This window comes from Lethenteron reissneri, chromosome 28, assembly GCF_015708825.2.
Source record: "Lethenteron reissneri isolate LAM-NWPU_2019-01 chromosome 28, ASM1570882v1, whole genome shotgun sequence".
Lineage (NCBI taxonomy): Eukaryota > Metazoa > Chordata > Hyperoartia > Petromyzontiformes > Petromyzontidae > Lethenteron > Lethenteron reissneri.
Genome location: NC_083806.1, coordinates 11,716,375 through 11,741,505, shown reverse-complemented (window position 1 = coordinate 11,741,505; position 25,131 = coordinate 11,716,375). Strand labels below are relative to the sequence as shown.

General features: G+C 52.9%; 1 protein-coding gene across 1 annotated transcript in view; it reads right to left on the bottom strand.

The window, feature by feature from the left end:
• Nucleotides 1-5,057: 5,057 nt before the first annotated feature.
• TBX4 (T-box transcription factor 4) overlaps nucleotides 5,058-25,131 on the bottom strand; it is a 40,674-nt gene continuing 20,600 nt past the window's right edge. The window contains exons 3-10 of the mRNA XM_061562115.1: nucleotides 19,740-19,845; nucleotides 17,849-17,946; nucleotides 17,128-17,247; nucleotides 16,370-16,517; nucleotides 15,461-15,613; nucleotides 13,403-13,494; nucleotides 12,189-12,358; nucleotides 5,058-11,558 (exon numbers count right to left, since the gene is read on the bottom strand). Of these exons, the coding sequence (XP_061418099.1) occupies nucleotides 10,681-11,558; nucleotides 12,189-12,358; nucleotides 13,403-13,494; nucleotides 15,461-15,613; nucleotides 16,370-16,517; nucleotides 17,128-17,247; nucleotides 17,849-17,946; nucleotides 19,740-19,841 (1,761 nt within the window). The 5' untranslated portion in view covers nucleotides 19,842-19,845 and the 3' untranslated portion in view covers nucleotides 5,058-10,680. The remainder of the gene's footprint in view (nucleotides 11,559-12,188; nucleotides 12,359-13,402; nucleotides 13,495-15,460; nucleotides 15,614-16,369; nucleotides 16,518-17,127; nucleotides 17,248-17,848; nucleotides 17,947-19,739; nucleotides 19,846-25,131) is intronic.

Sequence of the window (25,131 nt, the reverse complement as noted above, 5' to 3'; positions counted from 1 at the left end):
CGATAATGACGACGATGGTGACGACGGTGGCCAAGTCCGCAGTCGAGCCGCGCAGCCCCAACGAGAGCGACACTCACAGCGCCCCCTCCACCGAGCCCGCTCGCGTGGACCAATGGCGATCGTCGCCGCGTGGTGGGGGGTCCCTGTCGGCCAATGATGGAGAGGGCAGCTGGGGGGTGGGGCTGGGGGGTGGGGCTGGGGGGGGATGGGGACACGGAGGCGTGACCTCGTGACCTCGCAGCGTCGGGCCTCGTTTGGTGACATCGCTGATGGGGGGGGGGAGCGCCTCTCGCATTGGGGGGTCGTCTCCGGCGCTCTCCCTCTCGCTCCTTATCTCTCCCCCCCACTCCATCTCCTCTTTCTTTGTCCCTCTCTCTCTCCCTCCCTCGGCACCCTCGTGTTCACCTTCTGAAGCGCTCGCTCGTCACCGTGGCGTGCGCGATGACCACCACCACCACGTGGCTTTTATTTCGTGTTGTGCGCGGTGCTTTTAGCGTCACAGCGCGTGGATTTATAGCATTTGTTTGCTTATTTGTTTGCTGCTGGTGACTTTGTGTATTTCATATCGGAATCGCCTCCAGTGCTGTTGCTGCTGGCGGCAATAAAAGTTGTTTAGAAGTCAAAAGTCTCTCACTTTCTCTCCACCTTCTCTCTCGCCGTGATATCTCTCTCTTCTCCGTGCCGGTTCTGTTAGATTCAGACACGTACGTGCACTATGTGTGTTGAACTTCTTTTGCGCCGTACGTAGCCGACCGTGGCTAATCGGTGGTGCGGGAGAAAGGACAACAAACTAAACACGAAAAGCAGTTCGCAAGAAGTGAGTTCGTCAATCTCGATGATGCTTTTAAAAGTTGCATCGCTCCAGTGGCTTGCAAATATTTTTCAGTTTCATTTATTAGGTATAGCCCTGTAAGCCATTCGGCTCTTGAATCGGGTGCCACCGCAACAAACAAAACACTAAAACATGAACAAGAAAACATCTTAAAGTGACTATGCGCAAACAGAAAAATCCAGGAAAAAACTGCAAAGTCTTCCAGAAAAAAAGCACCGTACACCAACGCTGTGTGCAAAAATCCCAGTGGAATGCAAGTCAAACAACAACAACCACAAGATAACTTAGATTAAAGCCATCATTCTAACTCCGTACCACAACAAACAAACATGGCCAAACCAAAACAGGTAGGAGAGCGTTCCAGACGGCCGCGGAAGCAGCATCCGAAAGCGCCGCTCGATGTGGTGACCGCCACCGTCTTTGTTCGATGGCGGAGTCATAAGCCGTCGCCGCTGCTGCTGCGAGGGTGGTCACCGAAATGTCGCGTGGTGGTGATGATGATGGTGGTGATGGTGATGATGGTGGTGGTGATGGTGATGATGGTGGTGATGATGGTGATGGTGGTGGTGGTGATGGTGGTGATGGTGGTGGTGATGATGGTGGTGATGGTGATGATGGTGATGATGGTGGTGATGATGGTGATGATGGTGGTGATGGTGGTGGTGATGATGGTGGTGGTGATGATGATGGTGGTGGTGATGGTTATCATGATGGTGGTGGCGATGATGGTAGTGGTGATGATGGTGGTGATGGTGGTGATGATGGTGATGATGGTGGTGATGATGGTGATGATGATGGTGGTGATGGTGATGATGGTGGTGGTGATGATGGTGATGATGATGGTGATGATAGTGGTGATGGTGATGATGGTGGTGGTGCTTCACGCTCCTGCGCAGCCGACCGATTCGCCCGGCTGTCTATGTACGGTGCGAAAGAGGCTCAACGTTGGCTCGCAATGCAGCTCGGCGAGCACCGGAGCGAACACGTGGTCCGACTTGATGGTCTCGTCACCACCACGTGACAGGGGACGTTGCCCGCGAGGCGCGTTGCTTTCTGTGCGCGCGCACGTGACCTCCGGGTCGTTCATCACTGCGCTGGGACGAGGGATCGAGTCTCCAATGTGCCCTCCCCCACCCCCCCCCCCTATCATCATCATCATGCCGAGGTGCGGCGATGGCCACGTGTTGAGGATTCCCGCTGTTTGCGTTGTTCCCAGATTGTTGTTGTTGTTCCCAGCTTGTTGTTGTTGTTCCCAGCTTGTTGTTGTTGTTGTTCCCACACTTCTGCTCAGCACTGCCCATATCGCTTCTGAAAAAAACACGCTACACAGCTCAGTGGGGCTTTAGCTGGTAAAATAAAAATAGTTGAGTTTTTGTTGAGTTTGGTCTGGGGCGGGAGTCCATCAGGTCATCTCCCGCAGGAGAGAGAGAGAGATGGGGGGGGGGGGGGGGGGGGGGTGCTCCCTCTGTGGAAGAGAGAAGAATCTTCGGCCCTACTCATCCACGCAGGGCCAAGATGTTGGGTAGATGGTTGTGGGGCCGAGGCGAGGGTTACCCTCGTGGCTGGCTGCCGAGAGGCGCGTGTGGGAGTGAGTGGGGCTTTCGCCGTGCGGCTGAGCTGTAAGAAGATGTAAGAATGGTTTCTAGTTAAAGATTCTTTGCCTCTCCTCCTTGTTTCAGCTGCCCATTAGATCTGTTTCTCATTACGCCCCGAGCTCGAGCGAGATTGACGCGATCATAAATAGGATTATGTAGAGGGGTTCTTAGTTATTATTATAGAAAAAAAAATGTCAACCCGGGGATTCCTCGTGGGATTTATGTGTTTTGTTTCACAATGGCCACGGCGTTTGATGTGGCGGGTCGCCGGTGCACAGAGCTCCCGTGGAGAGTGAGGGCAGACAGCGTCACAGAGAGTTAGCCTCAAGCCTGCAGCCTCCACCACCACCACCATCATCATCAACCCCCAAGCTGTAGCCACCACCACCATCATCCCTCAAGCCTGCAGCCTGCAGCCTCCACCACCACCATCATCATCCTCCAAGCTGCAGCCTCCTCCACCACCATCATCATCCCCCAAGCTGCAGCCTCCACCACCACCATCATCATCATCATCCCCCAAGCCGCAACCTTCACCACCACCACCATCATCCCCCAAGCTGCAGTCTCCACCACCATCATCCCTCAAGCCGCAGCCGACTCTGTGTGTGAGTGTGAGCGTGGGTGAGTGTGTGTGAGCGTGGGTGAGCGTAAGTGAGTGTGAGCGTGGATGAGTGAGTGTATGGGAGCGTGGATGAGTGTGTGTGTGCGTGGGTGAGTATGTGTGTGTGAGCGTGGGTGAGTGTGTGTGTGTGAGCGTGGGTGAATGTGTGTGTGAGCGTGGGTGAATGTGTGTGTGTGAGCGTGGGTGGGTGAGTGTGTGTGAGCATGGGTGAGTGAGTGTGAGCGTGGGTGAGTGTGTATGTGTGAGCGTGGGTGAGTGTGTGTGTGAGCGTGGGTCAGTGTGTGTGTGAGCGTGGGTGACTGTTGGGCAAGCGCTTTTAGCGAGCACCTATGAAGGACGGCACGGCACTCGAGGGGGTGTTAGCAGGCACCACGCCCGGCCGTCTTTATCTCACCAGTGGCGATGGTTACACACCGCAGCAGGTACCTATTTGAGGCTTAGTCGACCTAGGGGAGGCCTAAGACCGGTTCAGACAATCGTCACTCGTGGTGACCGTGAGCAGGAATCGAGCCCGGGTCGCTGGGTTCGTAGTGCAGCGCAGCGCTAACCACTGCACCACCGCTCCCCACAGGCCACGTCCCAGTGACAGCAGCAGATCTACTGGAAATCTGTGAAAAGAGCTTAATTTTTCATTTAAAGCTTTCGTGACTGCAGGGATTCATATTCTTGGTTCTTTCGGTAAAGTCACGTAGAAGGGAAATAATAAAATAATATAAATATAAAACAATAAAAATTCTCACTACGTTTTGACTGCAACACAAGCAATCATCATCAGGTGTGAAATCCACAGCAAGAAAATTAGCAAACGTCTGAGAATTTGTATTGTTTTATATTTATATTATTTTATTATTTCCCTTCTAAGTGACTTTACCGAAAGAACCAAGAATAAGAGCTTAATTGCTTATCGGATTCCTCCAATAAAAATACATATTCTTGATTCTGAAATCTGTGTAGCAGCCGTGCACAGGCTGGGTGCAAGTCGGGTAGTCGTGAGTTGCGGCGTCTGTCGCACTCGTTTATTTGTTTTAATCGATGGTAATTACAGCACGTGAACGTAAAGTACAACATAATTACACGCATTGACAAGACAATAATTTGCGACGTAGTTATTGGTTTCTTGATTGCACGGCATAACTTTTTTGCCTCATTGTCACCAGTTGCTTTATAACAAAAACATTTTTTTTTCAAAATTTCAAAGTCTTGCATCGGGTATCCGCGTCCTTCGTCAGACAAGAGACGACCGCCATTTTTATTCTGCTCCAACGTCATCGCATCGACACCGCGTCCACCCACGTGGCAGCCGGTGACGTCACAACATGTCAGTTACCTCCACGACGTCAGAGTGCTGCGGTAATTGCCAGAACTGCGGCTCTGCCTACACACGGTGGCTAGGAGATGTTAACTGCCTCGCCTGGTCTACAGGGAGTCATGGGCTCGATATCACAGTGGCTAGGGGATGTTAACTGCCTCGCCTGGTATACAGGGGGTCATGGGCTCGATATCACGGTGGCTAGGAGATGTTAACTGCCTCACCTGGTCTACAGGGGTTCGTGGGCTCGATATCACAGTGGCTAGGAGATGTTATCTGCCTCGCCTGGTATGCAGGAGGTCGTGGGCTCGATATCACGGTGGCAAGGAGATGTTAACTGCCTCGCCTGGTCTACAGGGGTTCGTGGGCTCGATATCACGGTGGCTAGGAGATGTTAACTGCCTCGCGTGGTATGCAGGAGGCCGTGGGTTCGATCCAGACCAGGACGTCTGCTGTTGTATATGAGTAGTTTGCGTCTCTTTCTCTCGTGTTCGCGTAGATCAAGCGTTTAGAGTATTTAGCTATGGCTATAAATGTCCATATGATGAGCTACTTCGTTGTGCTATCGTTTGTGGCCTGGACGATTTTGAAAAAAAGAGCTATACAGCTTAGTGGGTGGGGCCTTACCTGGTAAAATAAAAAATGCGTATCGTTTAGTTTTACAACTGCATGCATTTACAAACATTTTTTCGCATGAAATTTGATTATAAATTAAACTAATTGGAGGGGTCGTTCGAGGATTGTCTCTTCAGCTCAAAGTAATGAAATATCCAGCAGCGTTTGACTAATTTAGCTCAAAGTAATGAAAAATCCAGCAGCGTTTGACTAATTTAGCTCAAAGTAATGAAAAATCCAGCAGCGTTTGACTAATTTATATTTTTGTAAATATAAAAGTTTGAGAAATCCCGACGTACAGGTTATCTATATTGTCCAATCAGCGTCGTGTCACCGCGCGAACACAATCATCACCTCTTCCATAAAAACGGGTTTTTTGGGTTAGATATAAGTATAAATGTGTGGTTAACCCATCCCCACCTGACACAGCCAATTAGTAATGTCCGTCACGTAAACAAAACGTGGCATTTAGTTACTAGTTCAGCACTAGCCGGTTGTGGGTTGCAGAGTAACCCCCACAACAACGTTTACGTCACCTCGTGTCCGAGTTCGGCTTTCCGGCAAGAAGACGCCACAGAACGATTTCTGAAGTCACTTAAAAACCGGCCTCTTACCCAGGTCGACGTGAGGTGCCATTCCTTGACATCTGGCTTTTTTCCCAATCTCCAATCCGTACGACGCACCACACTACATTTCGTCGTGTTTACCAATTCACAATCCACTCAAATGAAACAAGAATCCGACACTGCACTTGCGTCATGGTTCTTAAGCAAGTCCCACGTGACACGATGCGTAATTGACGCTGACTGCGATACGCGAGTCGTTTTAAATGAAGATCTCAGTGTGTATGCGTGCGTACACGTGTTCCTTGTGTGTACACGTGCTCCTTGTGTGAGTGTACGCGTATTCCGTGTGTGTACACGTGTTCCACGTAAGCGCGTGTACACATGTGTGTGTATGTACACGCGTGTGTGTGTACACGTGTTCCTTGTGTGTACACGTGCTCCTTGTGTGAGTGTACGCGTGTTCCTTGTGTGTACACGTGTTCCACGTAAGCGCGTGTACACGTGTGTGTGTGTGTACACGTGTTCCACGTAACGCAGACATCGCCATTTTCTCAGCGCGCGCCACGTGGGTAGTGTTTAACCAATCGGATGCGTGTAGTGTGGGACGAGTTGAGTTGTACTTGAATGTGAAAGAACGTGGCGTTGTTGGTGGGCCGAATGGAGTTTGTCAAACCCTACTTAATACGCCTTATAAATAGAGTCCATAGGTTCGTAATGAAAGCAATGTTTATTACGTGTTAAGCTGGAATATGTCACGTGAAGTGAAAACGCACCTTCTCTGCAGTAATTGGTGAACCGTTCGAAATATAAACAGGGACTCTTCTACTTACGAACATTCGAATTATGACCTTTCAGAGATACGAACAAACCTGTCCGTATGTCCAGTTGCCTGTTCGGACAGATTTGTAAGTTCAACTGCCGCGCAATGGAGGGCGGTGGTGGCATCTACATCTGCAGAACGTGAAGAACCAGTAGCATCTACATTTACAGGACATTATACAACTTGTATGCCATTCCCCGCGTTTAGTGTTCACGCCGTACAACACGTTTGAAATCGGCAGGAGTAAAGTTGGACTTACGATCAAATCGACTTACGAACAGACCTCTGGAGAACCCAACTCGATCGTAAGTAGATGAGTCCCTGTAAATATGAAAAAAACATTTTATACACTTGTTGAGCTGGCGGTTTAATCACATAATCAGAATTTTTATTTAAACTTCAGGAGGAATCTGATGAGCCATGAGGCTCTTTTTCACAGACGTCCAGGAATCACAGGTTGCGCGGAACTACAATTCAAACTCGGGAAACGCAGTGGCATCAGCATCTCATCTCTCATTCGGTTAACATAAACCCCTCTTTCTCTCTGGCAAACGCGATTCTCATTTGCCCATCAGTAGTCTATAGAGCAGCAGTGGCCAATACGTGGATCACCAAATGCGTTGTGTGGATCTCAGGCCTAATCAGAACACTGCAACCATTTGTTCGCTATGGTTGATAGGAAAAAAAAACCCCACTAAGAATCCACACGAAAACTTGTACCGATGCAGCAAGTCCTTGCTTAACGCGCGTTTGTTCACACTATAACGCGTTATCGCTGCGACATGGTTCTTCCATAAGGTAACACACTCTTCGCACAACACGGAGCGCACACCCTCGTTATAACGCTGAAAGCACACCGTTATAACGTGGAGCGCCGCACTGTTATAACTCTGAACGTGTTGCACCGTTATAACGGTGAACGTGCACCGTTATAATGCGGAGTGCATGCCGTTATAACGCGGTTTCTGAGCGGTCGAAGACGAACTACTTTCTTGAACTGCTCGGCTGACACGGCACAGGGAGTGGTACAGTACCGCGGCAGCGTATTCTCACCACGTCCTGTGCGTAGTAATAGTAGCATGTCGTGTTTCGTAAAAAAAATACTTCATCGCTACTACATTCCTTATGGGGAAATTGTTTTCGTTAAATCCGTTTTTTCCGCTATAATGCGCCATTTTTTCAGAACGCGACAAACTCCCGCTCGCGCGTAAAAAAACGAGGGACTTGCTGTGGAAGGCACGGAGACTTTATCAGTCCAATTATGATGGGACTTTTTTGCCAGTATCAAAAATAAAAAAGGTATCCCTTAATATAGCTGCTCTCCCCGAGGTGTAAATGCTCTGTCTTTGTACCGCTTGCCTTTTAGCGTTCTCTGCTCTGACACTGGTGAGACGAGGCCCCTAAAGAAGGCTGCTATCTCTGGTGTAGGCCAATCAATTTCAAAGACAATGCATCATACCTGATCAGAGCCACGTGTGTTTGCACGTTCACCACAGGCACCGTGTGTGGTTAATGTCGACTTGATTCCTTGCAAAAGATTTGGTGTTTGAACATCTGAACACAACTCCTGTTGTTTTGCCAGAAAGGGGTGAGTTAAATCCATCCCGGTTAATCGTTGGGGGTCAACAGCTCTTACTGGGTGGATCAGTGGAGACCCGATGAGACCCAAACTCACTGGGCCCATCGACAGTGGCGCGTGGTGTCTGGCCCACGGCTGGTCTCGCCCTGTGGTTGGCTAAGACTGTAACTTGTTTCAACCGTAGTAAGGCCCCCCTTGGCCTGACCCAACATGGTTCTAAATAAATGAATGTCAATATTGTTTTTGGCAAATTGTCCACTTTGTGAGGTTAAATCCTAGCTAAGTAACTGCAGACGAATAAAATGGTTAAAATCAACGGCCGCTCTGTACGCGTTGTGTTCATTTGTTCCCGCTTGCTGGTTACTCTTGGAAAGCCACCGCCTTGCTTCAAGATCGGTTTAGAGTTGAGAAAGGTCTGTTAACTATCTTGCCTGGTAGACAGGAGGTCGTGGGTTCGATCCAAAGATGGTAACCACCTCGCCTGGTATACAGGAGGTCGTGGGTTCGATCCAGAGATGTTGACTACCTCGCCTGGTATGCAGGAGGTCGTGGGTTCGACCCTGACCCTGACGCCTGCTGCTGCTGTATATTTGGAGTTTGCGTGTCTCTCTCTCTCTCTCCCTGTTGTCGCGTGGATTTGTCTCCGGGTCCTCCGGATGTTCCCCTCCACATTTAGAATCAACATCGCCACGCGTCTTCGAGTATTTGGCTGCGACTATACATTTCCGCATTGATAAATAATAATCATTAAGCCGCCACGTCATCGAGTGGCTGTCAGTTGTGGTGGCCAGGGTCGCTTCTGAGGAAACGGCTCCATAGATGCTCAGTGGGGGCTTGGTAACATCAACAATAGTTTCAAGAAGCTCAAATTAAAGCAACTTTAAATTATGACCTGTACACGGATGTGAACTGAAGCGAGGTGCACCTTCCGTTGCTGACTTACACACACAAAGAGACACACATTTGGATGCATTCGTCACAGCACAGCTTGCAGAAGGGGTTTTCGGTGACCACGATCCGTGAATGGTTAAATAAAGGACACGGATACAAATCCTCGCCTGGCTGCAGAGACTTGTCGCAAGATTTATATTTGCCTTTAAAAAAAACAATCGGCAAAATCGTGGCATTTGCCATTTGATACCAAAAAAAATCACTCCCCCCCCCCCCTATGTTTAACTATTACATATAAATAGGAATTTACAGTTAACAATAATAAAATTAATCAATTGGTTATAGGTTACAACACACACACACAAACATCGAGTGGCACAGTGTGTCTATAAAGTATGTTGTATGCCGCACTGGTTTATCATTCGAGTTTCAACTTCTGCGTGTGCTGCTGGATGTTGGCTGTAAACTTGAGAGCGCGACCCATTTACAGATACCCCATTGATGGCTGGATGGCACCCGATCCTGCCTCTTACTTTCAGCTGCGCCTTTTGGCGTCATCTGGTCCAACACCATGTGAGACTAGGCTCTAAGAAAAGCTGTCTCGGGTGTGGACCAATCAATTTCAAGGACAGTGCATATCATTATCAGAGTTGTGTTTTTTGTTGCCAATGCAAACATGACTTCTTGTAAAAAAAGGTGTCAGTTGTGTTGCCAGATAAAAGGGTAAAAAAACAATTATCATTTCAGCTCAATAGTTGATCGAATAGTGAGCGCGGTGGTTCCATATCTTACAGAGGGGAGATTATGGTTAAATATGAGGATATGTTTTACCCTTTCTGGCAATAAAACAGTTGTGTTAAAATGTTCAAACAGCAAACAGAAATCTTCTGTAAAGAATCCTGTAACTGCATTAACCACACACACGGTAGCCGTGGTGAACACACAAACAAACAACACGCTCTGGTAGGATATGATGCGACATTGTCTTTCACACCGATTGTGTCCACGCCAGAGACAGCTTTCTTCAGAGCCTGGTCTCAAAAGGCGAACAGCACAAAGGCAGTGCCACAATCAGAGCATCCATAGCTCGGGGTTTGAGCAGCTACATCATGGGACCTAAACTATGTAATTAGTGGCAGACGTGTATAAGGTTTGAAATAAAATAAAATGGGTTTCTGGAATGTATCCCTATTACTTCAATGAGGTATGTACAAATGGATCGCCCTCTCATATGAATAAACATACATTTTAACTTGCCAAATATTCATTTGATTGTGGCATTTTTGCCCAACCATGTCCATCTCGTTTGTACACCATATACAAATATATGCACACGTAACTTTAGGATGTCACCTTAGATGAAAAGTAAAAATAAAAAGCCTACATTTTTGTCTGGCCTAGCGCTGATTGGTGAGCACATAGTTACCGGTTAGTGATGGGGCCAGCACCACACACACCCCGATGCGTGCGTGAGTCGGCATGGCCACTGCACGGTGTAGCAGCAGGCCTACGTATGTGAGGCAAAGTCAGCCTAGACGAGGCCTCCGCTGGGCATTGATGAGATATCAACAACCACGACATCCTGTTCACGTATCGGACCCCGGCAAACCGGGTCCACAGTGCGGTCAGTGCGCTTGCTAAACGCTACAATCACCACTCCACACGTCTTCGGGATCTCTATAATATATATAAAGACAAAGGACCCCCGTAATAGCCTCAACAGACTGCTGGGGCAAGTGCTATTAGCGAGTAGCACATATAGTATATACACAGACGTACATATACACACGCGCACAATCTACACGACGTGTTTTTTCCCGGCCTCCTGACTCAGGATTTGGGCCCCAGTCATTTCAGACTCCGCGCATTCTGCTGCAGAAACAGCCCCACGTCAGCGCCGTCGTGCGGAGACCCCAGGCCGGGCGCCGCTGCCGCCAGCGGGAGGCCCGAGCCGAATGGCGAACCGACGAGGCCCGCCGCCCAGGGCGAAGCCTCGTGGCCAAGGCCTTGGCACTGCTCGTCATCCTGGAACATCATCGAGGCGAGGCCTTCACCCACCGCCTGCTGCTGCTGCTGCCCGTACTGCTGCTGCCCGCCGCAGGCCGGAGCGGAGGCCCCGTTGCCCCACGCCTGGGCGAACGCCGCGGCGGCCGCGGTGGCCGCGTCCCAGCGGCGGTAGACGGAGGCCGGCACGGCTTCGACGCCGCAGCCTCGGTACGCGGGCTCGCACGGCGTTCCGGTCGCGACTGGAATCCACTCCGGGTGGTGGAGGCCACCGGAGGCGGCGGCCGACTGGGCGTTCTCCCCGCCGACTCCGCCGGGCGTCCACACCCTGCAGCCCGAGTTCATGGCATCCCCGACAACACCGCCGGTGCCGGCGGTGCCGGCGGTGGCGCCTGCCCCCCCGTAGAGCACGTACAAGCCGTCCGACGTGGGCCGGCCGTGCGAGCGGTCACCGTCGTCGCCCTCTCGGACGTAGGCCGACATCTCGGGCGGCGCGAGAGGGCCCACGGCGGGCGCGAGCTCGGCGGCGGCGGTGGTGGCGTACATGCAGGCGTGGCGGGCCCGCACCGGCTCGCAAGGGAAGCACGCCGGGTGCTGGCCGGGGAGGCCGCCGTGGCCCGGCGTCGCGGGAAGGCCCCCGTTGCCGTTACCGCCGCCTCCTCCTCCTCCGCGCTGAGGCCCCCCGCGCTTGCGGCCGCCGGCCGCCCGGTACGGGCAGTCACCTGCGGAGCGGTGGGCCGAGCGTTGCTCGTTATGTCAGCGGACGGGGCGCTCGAGGGAGGCTGGCGAGGATCTGGGTGTCGGTGACCCACGGCGATCATCGTCGTCGTCGTCGTCGTCACATTTCCGTCAACATGGCGCCGCACACGATTGTGAAATGGTGAAAAAGGCGCAGCCCTGCAACTACTCACCCACGCCACTGCTGGCGGAAGGGCGTCCGCTAACGAGAGATGGTACATCGGGGGCTACTCTTCCACGCCGGCCAGACATCTCGGACGTTGGTGGGAGTACCCACACTTTACCCCACTCCAACAAGGACAAAGATCCCCGTATAGTCTTAACAGACTGTTGGGGCAAGTGCTGTTAGCGAGTAGCAGCACCTAGAAAGGCCGGCACGGCACAAGAGGGGGTTGGGTAGCCAGCACCACGCCCGGCCGCCTTTCCCCCAGTGACGATGTTCACAGACCGCACCAGGTACTCATTCGAGGTCGAAGGCGACCTCGGGGAGGAGGCCCTGGAGCGGTTCGGATAATCGTCACCGGTGGTGTTGGTGGCCGCGGGCCGTCATTTGAAACCTCAGCTGCCACGCCGGGAGATTGAATCGCGATTCCAGCGGCAACACAAACGCTCACCGCTCGGGATCGCTTCCGTGAAGTAAATCCCACCGCCTCCTCCTCCGTCGATGGGTGGGACCAGTGTCCTCTCGTCGCCATGGAAACCCGAGTTGACGACGTGGGAGATGAGCGGGTCCCGGGGTATCCCGGGCCGTAGCACGGAGCGCGGGAGCACCGGGCACTCCTTGCTGTGGGTGGACGGACACAGACAAAGGTCCCCACACCCGTGTAGCCTTCGACAGGCTGCTGGGGCAAGTGCTGTGAGTGAGCCAGCACCTATGACACACAAGGTGGCCGACACTGCGCCTGGCCGCCTTTGTTTCCCCTGGTGCAGATGTGTAATTTGAGGCCGAGTCGACCTAGGGGAGGCCCAGAAGCGGTTCGGATAATCGTCACTGGTGTTGGTGGCCATGAGCGGGAATCGAATTCGGGACGCCGGGTTCATAATGCAGAACCCTAACCGCTGCACTATCATTCCCAGCAGTTGAATACGCACACACACACACTCACCTGAACACACACACTCACCTGAACACACATACACACTCACCTGAACACACACTTACCTGAACACACAAACTTACCTGAACACACATACACACCAACCTGAACACACACTCACCTGAACACACAAACTCACCTGAACACACAACAACCCCGTTAACCACGACGTCGTGCCAGGCCAGGTGCACTTTGAGGCCACGTTTGAAATATCGAAGGCCCGCTGGCAGGAGGTCACGGGACAGACCCAGGTGCGATGGACTGACTGAGATAACTGGCAGATGCACCACCTGTGCCCCCTTCCTGTGCCAACTTTCACCTGAACAACAACCGCCATTCGCCACCAAGTGGCGGTGACTTCACCACCGCGCCTGTGCCAGGCTAGGTGCACGTTAAGGCCACGTGAAGTGTCGAACGCCCGCTGGCAGGCAGTCCACGGGGCAGAACCAGGTGCCGTGGGTCGACTGGTTTGAGATGAGTGGCCGATGCACCACCTGTTTCAGTTTCAGTTTTTCAGTTGCATGTATTAGGTATATAACCCTGTGAGCCATGCGGCTCTTGACTCGGGTGCAACCGCAACAAACAAAAACACGAACAAGAAACATCTCAAAGTGACTACACGCAACAGAAAAATCCAGGGAAAAACAGCAAAGTCTTCCAGAAAAAAACACCCCCACTCAGACGCTCCTGCTGAACAGGAAGACACACGCCCGCACACGCACACCTGCTACCTGTGTAACCGTGCCACCCTCTGCAGCTCCAGTTCATCCCCGCCACGGAAGCCCTTGGCGAATGGGTTGTTCTCAATCTTGAGCTGCGTGATCTGCAGGCAGCCAGAGGCAGAGAGAACGACAGTCGGGGGCCTGAGAGAGATGGAGTCCTCCTTCTGCTCAAGTCGGAATAAAGATTCTGATTCTGAGCTGGAGCTCAGAGCGCTGCATTTTAATTTCAAGACGTTTCCCCTCTCGGGAGATCAGTTTGGTTGAGCGGTGTTTCAAATCATCGCCCGATTTGAGTTACCGGAAGAGAGACGCAAATAAGCATGAGAAAATCATTGGCTAGATTGAAAAGTTTAAAGTAAATTGTATTGTTATTCATCTTAATAGTACTTGTGCATACTTATGTAAAATTGTTCACTGTTTGAGTGACAAGTTAAGACGGAAAAAGACCTGAGTCTGCTGCTGTTCTCCGGTTGCCTGAGTGAAACTATAAAAACTATAAACTATTTTTTTTATTTTACCAGGTAAGGTCCTACTGAGCTCTCAGAAGCTGCCTGGCTGCCGCAAATGATAACTCAAGGAAGTGGCTCATCACGTTGACATGTTCAGCAGCAGCAAAACACTCAAAACGCATGGTGGTGATGTTGATTCTAAATGTGGAGAAAAACCGGAGGACCCGGAGAAATAATCCACGCGACCACGGGAAGAGAGAAAGAGACGCAGACTCCAAATATACAACAGCAGTTGTCAGAGTCGGGATCGAACCCACGACCTCCTGCACACCTGGCGAGGTAGTCAACATCTCCTAGCCACCGTGATGATGACGATGAGAGAGAGAGACACGCAAACTCCAAATATACAGCAGCAGGCGTCAGAGTCGTGATCGAGCCCACGACCTCCTGCACACCAGGCGAGGTAGTCAACATCTCCTAGCCATCGTGATGTTGATGAGAGAGAGAGAGACACGCAAACTCCAAATATACAGCAGCAGCAGGCGTCAGGGTCGGGTTTGAACCCACGACCCCCTGCACACCAGGCGAGGTAGTCAACATCTCCTAGCCGCCGTGCTTGCCCCTTGCGCAACGGCGCATTTGACCCAAACCTGAGCCAAGCTGGCTGAAAAAAGAGCCCCATTGAACAAATAAAAATACTGACGCCGCAGGCGTGGGAGGAGGATCGTCTCGGGGCTCTGACACTCGCCAGTCCCTCGCGCCCTCATAAAGCGAAGGGGGCAACCTCCAGCCCCTGCAGTGGCCAACGGTAGCCCGTCCACAGCAGCAGCAGGAGCAGCAGCAGGAGGAGAAGGAACCCGACCCCCAAGTCCACCTCTGCGTAAATCTCCGCAGTAAAAAGGTCGCGGCTCGCGTGCGTACACGGCGCTCGCCACAACTCGCCGCTCACGCACAGAGAGAGAGGGGGGAGCGTGGCGGGGAGAGGAGGCGTCAGGGCACCCCCCCACCCCCCCAAGCACTGGCATGGAACTTGACGATGCCATTGCTACGGCTTCACTCCTGCACGTGTCCGTGCCCTCTGTGTTGTGTGTGGGGAGGGGGGGGCAGAGAGTGATGACACGGTGCAGTGGGAAGGTGCTGTGATGATGGTAACGATGGTGACGATAGTGACGATGATGATGTCAGTTTAACACGGAGGAGAGAGAGAGGACGACTCGGAGAGAGACTGGACTACGAGTGAGTGAGTGAGCGAGTGGTGGGTGAGTGAGTGAGGAGTGAGTGAGTGAGTGAGCGAGGAGCGAGCGAGTAAGTGAGGAGCGAGTGAGTGAGCGAGTGGTGGGTGAGTGAGGAGTAGTGAGTGAGTGAGCGAGTGGTGGGTGAGTGAGTGAGCGAGTGGTGAGTGAGTGTGTGAGGAGTGAGTGAGTGAGTGAGTGACGAGCGAGTGAGTGAGCGAGTGAGGAGCGAGCGAGTGAGTGAGTGAGCGAGTGAGGAGCGAGCGAGTGAGTGAGTGAGTGAAAAGCGAGCAAGTGAGTGAGGCCGAGTGAGGAGCGAGCGAGCGAGTGAGTGGGTGAGCGAGTGAGGAGCGAGCGAGCGAGTGAGTGGGTGAGCGTGCGCGTACGCGGTGGTTCTGGTAGGAGGTGACGGCGACGAAAGCTGTCTCGGGGAAGGCGTGCGTGCTGAAGGCGGTGCGCCCCGAGCCGAAGCCGTTGGCCTCGTCGGCACGCACCACGTGCAGCCGCGGCTGGTACTTGTGCATCGAGTTGAGGATGATCTGTGACGCGCAATCAGCCAATCGGCACGCACGCCGGCTTGTCAACCAATCACAAGCAGCACGTCAACTGTCAACCAATCACAAGCAGCACGTCAACTGTCAACCAATCACAAGCAGCACGTCAACTGTCAACCAATCACAAGCAGCACGCCAACTGTCAACCAATCACAAGCAGCACGCACATCAACTGTCAACCAATCACATTCAAGCAATATATCGACGATCAACCGATCACAAGCAGCACGCCAACTGTCAACCAATCACAAGCAGCACGCACATCAACTGTCAACCAATCACATTCAAGCAATATATCGACGATCAACCGATCATAGGCAGCACGTCGACTGTTCATCAGTTTTAGCGTCAACCAACCAGTTACTAACTCTCAACCAATGACTTACAATCAGCCACCATGTGAACACGCAGCCACCAATCACAGAATGAGAAACTACCCATTCAAGTACTCAGTCGGCAGCTCGACCAGTCAGGTACAGAGTAAACAAGCCAATCAGATAAGGAGAGCGGAGGAGGCGGAGGGAGGAGGAGGAGGTGGGAGAGAAAGGGGGAGGAGGAGGTGGGAGAGGAGGAGGGGAGGAAAAGGAGGTGGGAGAGGAGATTGGGAGGAAGAGGTGGGAGAGGTGGAGGGGAGGTGGGAGAGGTGTGAGAAGAGGGGAGGATGCGGGAGAGGAGGAGGCGGAGTGGTGGTGGTGTGTGTGTGTGTGCTGTACGTAGTGGTGGTGTGCGTGTGTGGCGTACGTGTCCGAACGGGTCCAGGTGGTTGTTGGTGAGCTTCAGCTTCTGGAAGGAGACGAGTTGGCGCATCCAGTGGGCGCCCGGGGCGGGCGAGTCGGGGTGCACGTAGAGGCGGCCGGGCATCGCCGCCTCGGCCTTGCCGCTCACACTCCTGCCCCCCCCGCCCCACACCCGCACACCAGGTGCCACGAGTCAGCGACAGCAGCGGCAGCGGCGACGGCGTTCACGGCGCGCGGGGCTGTCGCCACCGAATGTTACGGATCCAAAGAATTTGATTTTGCCGGTCAGATCGCGCTCGCTCGCGTGTGCGCGTGTGCCGGTAGAATTGCCGTAAAACCCCCCGCCACCCGACGCAGAGCGATGAACGGCTGTCCGACGCTCCGAGACGTCAGCAGGTCGCAGGGGGTGAGGGTCTCCCCGCTCGCCGCCGAATCTCGGGACGCGCGGCCGCGGGTTCGGCGTTCATTTCTTTCGAGAGAGGCGTCGCAGCGGCGCCGCTGTTTCTAAAGACGTTGCGCTCACAGCAGAGAACTGTCGCGACACGACCGCCGCCACTCTGTGGTAGCCGGCGCCGACACGACGCCACGCGGAGCCACGTGGCCTCTCGCGTGGCCTGCTACCTCCGATTCCGTTGGGAATCGACTCCGTTCAAGCGACGACACAAACGTACGGAACGGAATCGGCAGAAAAACCGACGACGTACGCTAACCCCGCCCCCCCCCCTCATCCTAGCCCCGCCCTCGCCCACTAGCCCCACCCACCACTTGTTGTCTGCGAACTTGTATCGGTGGCCGTCGGCGGGACACACGTCCATGAGCAGGATGTACTTGGTGCGCGGGGACAGGCCCGACACACGCACCTTTAGGCCCGGGAACATGCGGCTGCGTGCGGACACGGGGACATGGGACATCGGACATGTAACATGGGACATGTAACATGGGACACGGGGACATGAGACACGGGGACATGTAACATGGGACACGGGGACACGGAGACATGTAACATGGGACATGGGGATATGGGACACGGGGGCACGGGGACATGGAATATGGGGCATGGGGACACGGGGACACGGAGATAGTGACGTTGGTCGTTACCGATGACTCGTCACGGCAGCGTGGGGTGACGACGCGAGGCGAGTGCCACGTTCAATGTTTTCTCCCCGAGTTTGAACATTATTACACTTTAGCGTTTCTCACCACGTGGCCTCCCGTCACACACCACGTGGCCTCCCGTCATATGGTGTGTGTGTTGTGTACATTTTATAGTGTGCGTTGTGTAATGCGTCGTGTGTATATTGTGTATTATGTCGTGCATGTTATAGTGTGTGTTGTGTGTACATTGTGTACATTGTGTAGTGTGTTGTGTGTACATTGTGTAGTGTGCGTTGTGTGTACACTGTGTAGTGTGCGTTGTGTGTACACTGTGTAGTGTACGTTGTGTGTACATTGCGTTGTGCCTTGCGCGTCGCGTCGGTCTCACCGTCCCGCCTTGGTGATGATCATCTCGGTGCCTGCGTCGTGGAAGCGCCCCCACAGCTCCTTCTCGTGCAGGTGGACGCGCGCCCCCTCCAGCCCGCCCTGCACAGACAAAGACCCCCCAGGTAGCCTCAACCACACCGCCGGGGCAAGTGCCGCGAGGAGCGAGCGGCAGCAGCAGCAGCAGCAGCAGCAGGCCGGTACGGCCACGCGACGTGGTGGGGTGGCGAGCGCCACGCCCGGCCGCCCCTCAGCCTCATTTGAGGCTGAGTCGACTTAGGGGAGGCCCAGGACCGGTTCGGATGTTGGTCATGAGCGGGAATCGAACTCCGGTGGCCGGAGTCGTTAGCTTAGTGGTCAGGGCGCTGACCGCTACGCTACCGCTCCCCACGCTATACAATAAAAAAAAACAAAGATCCCCCGTGTAGCCTGTAGCAGACTGTTGGGGCAAGTGCTGTTAGCGAGCAACAGCACCTATGAAGGCCGGCACGGCACACGAGGCGGTGGTGTGGCCAGCACCACGCCCGGCCGCCTTTGTCTCCCTAGTAACGATGCTTACTACACACTGCACCAGGTACTCATTTGATGCTGAGTCGATCTAGGGGAGGCTCAGGACCGGTGAAAATGTTCGCCACTGCTATTGGTCGTGAGCGGGAATCGAACTTGGGTTCGTTAGGTTCGTAGCGGAGTGCGCTGCTAACCGCTACACCACCGCTCCCCACTGCACCTGCACGCAGCATGAGTCCTTTGGCGAGTGAGTGCCATTGTTGAGTTAGTAGATGGGTGGGTGGGTGAGTGATTGGGTGAGTGGTGATTACTTTGGGAAGTTCAGTGGGTGGGTGAATGGGTAAGTTGGTGAGGTGAGTGAGCGAGTGAATAGGTGAGCGAGGTTTTGACAGTTCGGGGATGGGTGAGTGACTGAGCTGGTGAGACGGGAATCAGGTGAGTGAGTTGGTGAGAACGTTAGTCAGACCGTGTGTGATTTGGTGAGTCGGTGGATGCGTGGGTGATTTCGTGGATGGCTGACAATGAGAGTGTATCGGAGATTCGGTGAGCAATTCTGTGGGTTCGTGAGTGGGTGAGTGAGCATGTTGGTGAGCGAGTTGGTGAGCGAGCGGGTGAGTTGGTGAGCGAGTTGGTGAGCGAGTTGAGGAGCGAGCGGGTGAGTTGGTGAGCGAGTTGGTGAGTGAGCAGGCGAGTTGGTGAGCGAGTTGGTGAGCGAGTTGGTGAGCGAGTGGGTGAGTGAGCGAGTTGGTGAGCGAGCGGGTGAGTTGGTGAGCGAGTTGGGGAGCGAGCGGGTGAGTTGGTGAGCGAGTTGGTGAGTGAGCGGGCGAGTTGGTGAGCGAGTTGGTGAGCGAGTTGGTGAGCGAGTGGGTTAGTGAGCGAGTGAGTTGGTGAGCGAGTTGTCAGTGAGTGGGTGGTTTGGTGAGCAAGTTGGTGAGCGAGTAAGTGAGTTGGTGAGTGGGTGAGTTGGTGAGCGAGTTGATGAGTGAGCGGGCGAGTTGGTGAGTGAGTGAGTTGGTGAGTGAGTTGGGGAGCGAGCGGGTGAGTTGGTGAGTGATTGGGTGAATTGGCGAGCGAGTTGGCGAGCGAGTTGGTGAGTTGGTGAGCGAGTTGGTGAGCGAGTTGGTGAACGAGAGAGTGAGTTGGTGAGTGATTGGGTGAATTGGCGAGCGAGTTGGCGAGCGAGTTGGTGAGTTGGTGAGCGAGTTGGTGAGTGAGAGAGTGAGTTGGTGAGCGAGTTGGTGAAATGGCGAGCGAGTTGATGAGTGAGCGGGCGAGTTGGCGAGCGAGTTGGGGAGCGAGCGGGTGAGTTGGTGAGCGAGTTGGTGAGTTGGTGAGCGAGTTGGTGAGTTGGTGAGCGAGTTGGTGAGCGAGGTGGTGAGGAGTGTCACCTGCTGTGGCGTGGGGGCGGGACTGTGGGCGGGCGAGGCGGGAGGGGGGGGCTCTGGGGGAGACGCGGGGGAGCGAGGCCCTGGCCCCGACTCGCCCGACATGGCTCTGCGGAGGAAGGCGACACGGGCGTGGTGAGCCGGGGCTGGTGGATCACGCACAGAGCGCCGGGTGCTACCGTGCTCAGCGTTACTTTACGGGGCAGCTCGAAACTATTTAAAATTTAACATTTTTTAATGTTTTACCAGGTCAGGCCCCACTGAGCTGCTACGTGGCTCTTACTCAGAAGCGACCTCGCCACCACTGGTGACAGCTGCTGGACCAAGTGGCGGATGATTATCATCATCATCACCACGTGGACATGTAGAGCCAGCGGCGAAATAACTCACAACGCGTGGTGGTGTTGGTTCTCAATGTGGGAGGGAGAACCCCGGAGGACCCGGAGACAAATCCACGCGACCACGGGGAGAGAGAAAGACACGCAGACTCCAACTATACAGCAGCAGCAGCAGGCGTCAGGGTCGGGATCGAACCCACGACCTCCTGCACACCAGGCGAGGTAGTCAACATCTCCTGGCCACCGTGGCGCCTGTGAGAGCCGACACGGCGCACGAGGGAGTGGGTGGGTGGCCGCCACCACACCCAGACCGCCTTTGTCTCTCCAGCAGTGATGTGTACACATCGCATCGCACCAGCTACACGTTTGAGGCTGAGTCGACCTAGGGGGAGGCCCAGGACCGGTTCAGATAATCGTCACTGGTGTTGACGATACAACTCCCCCCGAGTCCCAGCCTTCCTCCTCCCCCCCTTTCACCCCCCCCCCCGTTAATCCCCTCTAAGACAATGGCGTGTAAAATAAATAAATAACAGCACGAGCTCAAAGGCACCGCGACCCTCAACCCCGACTCTAACTCTCACTTGGCAACTTGAAAGCTTCGCCTCCCTCCCTCCAGCAGCGCTGCCCCCCCCCCCCCGTGACCCCGCGGCGTTGGATGGGACACGAAGCCTCAGCAGCCCCCCCCGGGAACCCCCGGACCCCCCCCCCCTCCCTCAGGACCCCGGGACCCCCCCCCCCTGGATCGTGGCGCTCACGGGTTCAGTGGTCGGTGAAAGGGGAGAGCCTCGACTCTTGAGCTCATGGCTTAGATACACACACATACCTACCTACACACACACACACCTACCTACACACCCACACACACTTACCTACACACCCACACACACTTACACACACACCTACCTACACACACACACTTACCTACCTACACACACACACACTTACCCACCCACCTACCTACACAACACACACACACTTACCCACCCACCTACCCACACACCCACCCACCTACACACACACACACACACTTACCAACCTACACACACACTTACCCACCCACCTACCTACACACCTACCTACACACACACACCTACCTACACACACACATACTTACCCACCCACCTACCTAAACACCTACCCACCTACCTACACACACACTTACCCACCCACCTACACACCCACCCACCTACCTACACCCACCCACCCACCTACCCACCCAGCCACACACCTACATACACACCCACCCACCCACCTACCCACCCAGCCACCCACATACCTACACACCTACCCACCCACCTACCTACCCACCTACCCAGCTACCCACTCACCTACCCACCCACCTACCTACCCACCTACCCACCCGTTTACCCACCTACCCATCTACCTGCCTGCATATCTGTACAGCGAGGATCCAGTAAACCACGTGGCAACGTTGGGACGACGCGCTTGGAGGGGTTGGACCAACTCGGGACTCAACGTTGGACCACCGCTCCCGAGTTCACTCCGGGGTGTCTGGGTCCAGATCCCAACACTGGCGCCTTTCGCTGTGGAGTTTGTGTGTTCTACCCATGTTCTACAGAGTGAGTGGAGTTTGTGTGTTCTACCCATGTTCTACAGAGTGAGTGGAGTTTGTGTGTTCTACTCATGTTCTACAGAGTGAGTGAGTGGAGTTTGTTTGTTCTACCCATGTTCTACAGAGTGAGTGGAGTTTGTGTGTTCTACCCATGTTCTACAGAGAGAGTGAGTGGAGTTTGTATGTTCTACCCATGTTCTACAGAGTGAGTAGGGTTTGTGTGATCTACCCATGTTCTACAGAGTGAGTGGAGTTTGTGTGTTCTACCCATGTTCTACAGAGTGAGTGAGTAGAGTTTGTGTGTTCTACCCATGTTCTACAGAGTGAGTGGGGTTTGTGTGTTCTACCCATGTTCTACAGAGTGAGTGGAGTTTGTGTGTTCTACCCATGTTCTACAGAGTGAGTGAGTGGAGTTTGTATGTTCTACCCATGTTCTACAGAGTGAGTAGGGTTTGTGTGATCTACCCATGTTCTACAGAGTGAGTGGAGTTTGTGTGTTCTACCCATGTTCTACAGAGTGAGTGAGTAGAGTTTGTGTGTTCTACCCATGTTCTACAGAGTGAGTGGAGTTTGTGTGTTCTACCCATGTTCTACAGAGTGAGTGAGTGGAGTTTGTATGTTCTACCCATGTTCTACAGAGTGAGTGGGGTTTGTGTGTTCTACCCATGTTCTACAGAGTGAGTGGAGTTTGTGTGTTCTACCCATGTTCTACAGAGTGAGTGGAGTTTGTGTGTTCTACCCATGTTCTACAGAGTGAGTGAGTGGAGTTTGTTTGTTCTACCCATGTTCTACAGAGTGAGTGGGGTTTGTGTGTTCTACCCATGTTCTACAGAGTGAGTGGAGTTTGTGTGTTCTACCCATGTTCTACAGAGTGAGTGGAGTTTGTGTGTTCTACTCATGTTCTACAGAGTGAGTGAGTGGAGTTTGTTTGTTCTACCCATGTTCTACAGAGTGAGTGGGGTTTGTGTGTTCTACCCATGTTCTACAGAGTGAGTGGAGTTTGTGTGTTCTACCCATGTTCTACAGAGTGAGTGAGTGGAGTTTGTATGTTCTACCCATGTTCTACAGAGTGAGTAGGGTTTGTGTGTTCTACCTATGTTCTACAGAGTGAGTGGAGTTTGTGTGTTCTACCCATGTTCTACAGAGTGAGTGAGTGGAGTTTGTGTGTTCTACCCATGTTCTACAGAGTGAGTGAGTTGGGTTTGTGTGTTCTACCCATGTTCTACAGAGTGAGTGAGTTGGGTTTGTGTGTTCTACCCATGTTCTACAGAGTGAGTGGAGTTTGTGTGTTCTACCCATGTTCTACAGAGTGAATGGAGTTTGTGTGTTCTACCCATGTTCTACAGAGTGAGTGGAGTTTGTGTGTTCTACCCATGTTCTACAGAGTGAGTGAGTAGAGTTTGTATGTTCTACCTATGTTCTACAGAGTGAGTGGATAATTGTTTTTTTTACCCTTTTATGTGGCAACAAAACTGACACCTTTTTTTACAAGGAGTCATGATTGCATTGACCACAATACCTGCGGTCGGAATGCAAACAAAAAACGCAACTCTCATTGTGACCCCACCAGTTTGACCCTGACCCGACCCTGACCCCCACCAGTTTGACCCTGACTTGACCCTAGCCTGACCAGTTTGACCCTGACCTGACCCCACCAGTCTGACCCTGACCTGACCCCACCAGTCTGACCCTGACCTGACCCTGACCCCCACAAGTCTGACCCTGACCCGACAATCGTACCCCCTTGACCGCGGTAGTCGGAGTCGACGCGTTCCTGAAGAGTTCCGCGTTGAGCAGCAAGGACTTGCCGCTAAGTGATGTAAGTACTTGACGCTTTCGTGACTGCAGGGATTCATCATATTCTTGGGGTCTTTCGGTAAAGTCACGTAGATAGGTTGAAAGAAAATAAATAAAAAACTACGACGTTTCGATCGCAGCACAAGCGGTCGCCGTTATTTTTTTGTGATTTTTTTTCCACCTACCGACGTGACTTTACCGAAAGACCCAAAGACGACGATGTCATTACGACGAATCGTGGCGAGACCCGCGCGCTGATGCTGCTACTGCGCACAGCGCGCGCCGAGACAGCGGGGCAAATAGCCGAGGGCACGCCGCTGCGTTACGCTTGTGTCACTCCGCGTACCGTGTCCCTCCGCTCAGCCGCGCAGATCAAGAAAGTAGTTCGTCGTCCAGAAACCGCGTTATAACGGGGGTGCGCGTTCCACGTTATAACGGGATGCGCATTTTGCGTTATAACGGGATGCGCATTTTGTGTTATAAAGGGCGCATTTTGCGTTATGATACCGCTCTGCCATGAAGAAGGGCTATTGCCTGAAACGTCGACTATTTGAAACATGTATCCCCCCCTCTTTGGGACGGTGTTGCTGTGTTGAGGTTTTCGTGCCAACGCTGCACCACAAATGTTATTTTCACTTTCGTTTAGTTTGATCGTTTAAATTATATCGGTTGTACGAGTTAAACTGCTTGGTGCCTTGTCCAAGTATATGTCATTGGTTTAACTGAAGAATTACAAGTTTAAACAAACGTTTTAAGACAACGTTTATATATATATTTCACAATAAAGTTGTTTGTGCTTCTCGCTGTATGAAAGATTATTTATCGGGATGAATGAAACTCATCTACACCGCATACTCTTATCGAAACCAGCCAGAGCCTCCAGTAAACCACGTGACTTGTGTGTGGCCACCGTCACTCTGAACATCTCTCATCTATCGATCTCTATCGCCACTATCTTGAAACCAACTCAATCAATCTTGATTTGAAGCTTTCGTGGCTGCAGGAATCCATACTCTTTGGTTCGTTCGGTAAAGTCACGTAGGTAGAAATAAAGTGATGTAAAATAAAATATTATTTTATTTCTACCTACGTGACTGTACCGAAAAAAACAACCCTGGTATTCATATCAGAAGCTGTGTTCGTCCTGGAAAAATCCGATGAGCTATGAAGCTCTTTTTTCCCACAGGTGTCCCCTCTCCGATGTTTAGGAAGCTCTGCACTTTTAAATCTCGATTGAAAAACTCATTCCATGAGAACTACTTTTGTCGTATTTAGGTTGTAGTCCTTCCCCCGCACCGCCGATTAGCCACGGGTGGTTACGTACGGTGCGAAAGAAATTCAACGTACATCTTGGATATTATACTCTTTTTCAGAAGCGACCTCACCACAAATGAGAGCTCAACGAAATATCGGCTTATCATCATTACATGGGCATTTATAGTAACAGCCAAACACTCTAAACGCGTGGTGATGTTGATTCTAAATGTGGAGGGAGAAACCGGAGGACCCGGAGACAAATCCACGCGACCACGGGGAGAGAGAGAGAGACACGCAAACTCCAAATATACAGCAGCAGCAGGCGTCAGGGTCGGGATCGAACCCGTGACCTCCTGCACACCAGGCGAGGTAGTCAACATCTCCTAGTCACCGTGATGATGAGAGAGACGCAAACTCCAAATATACAGCA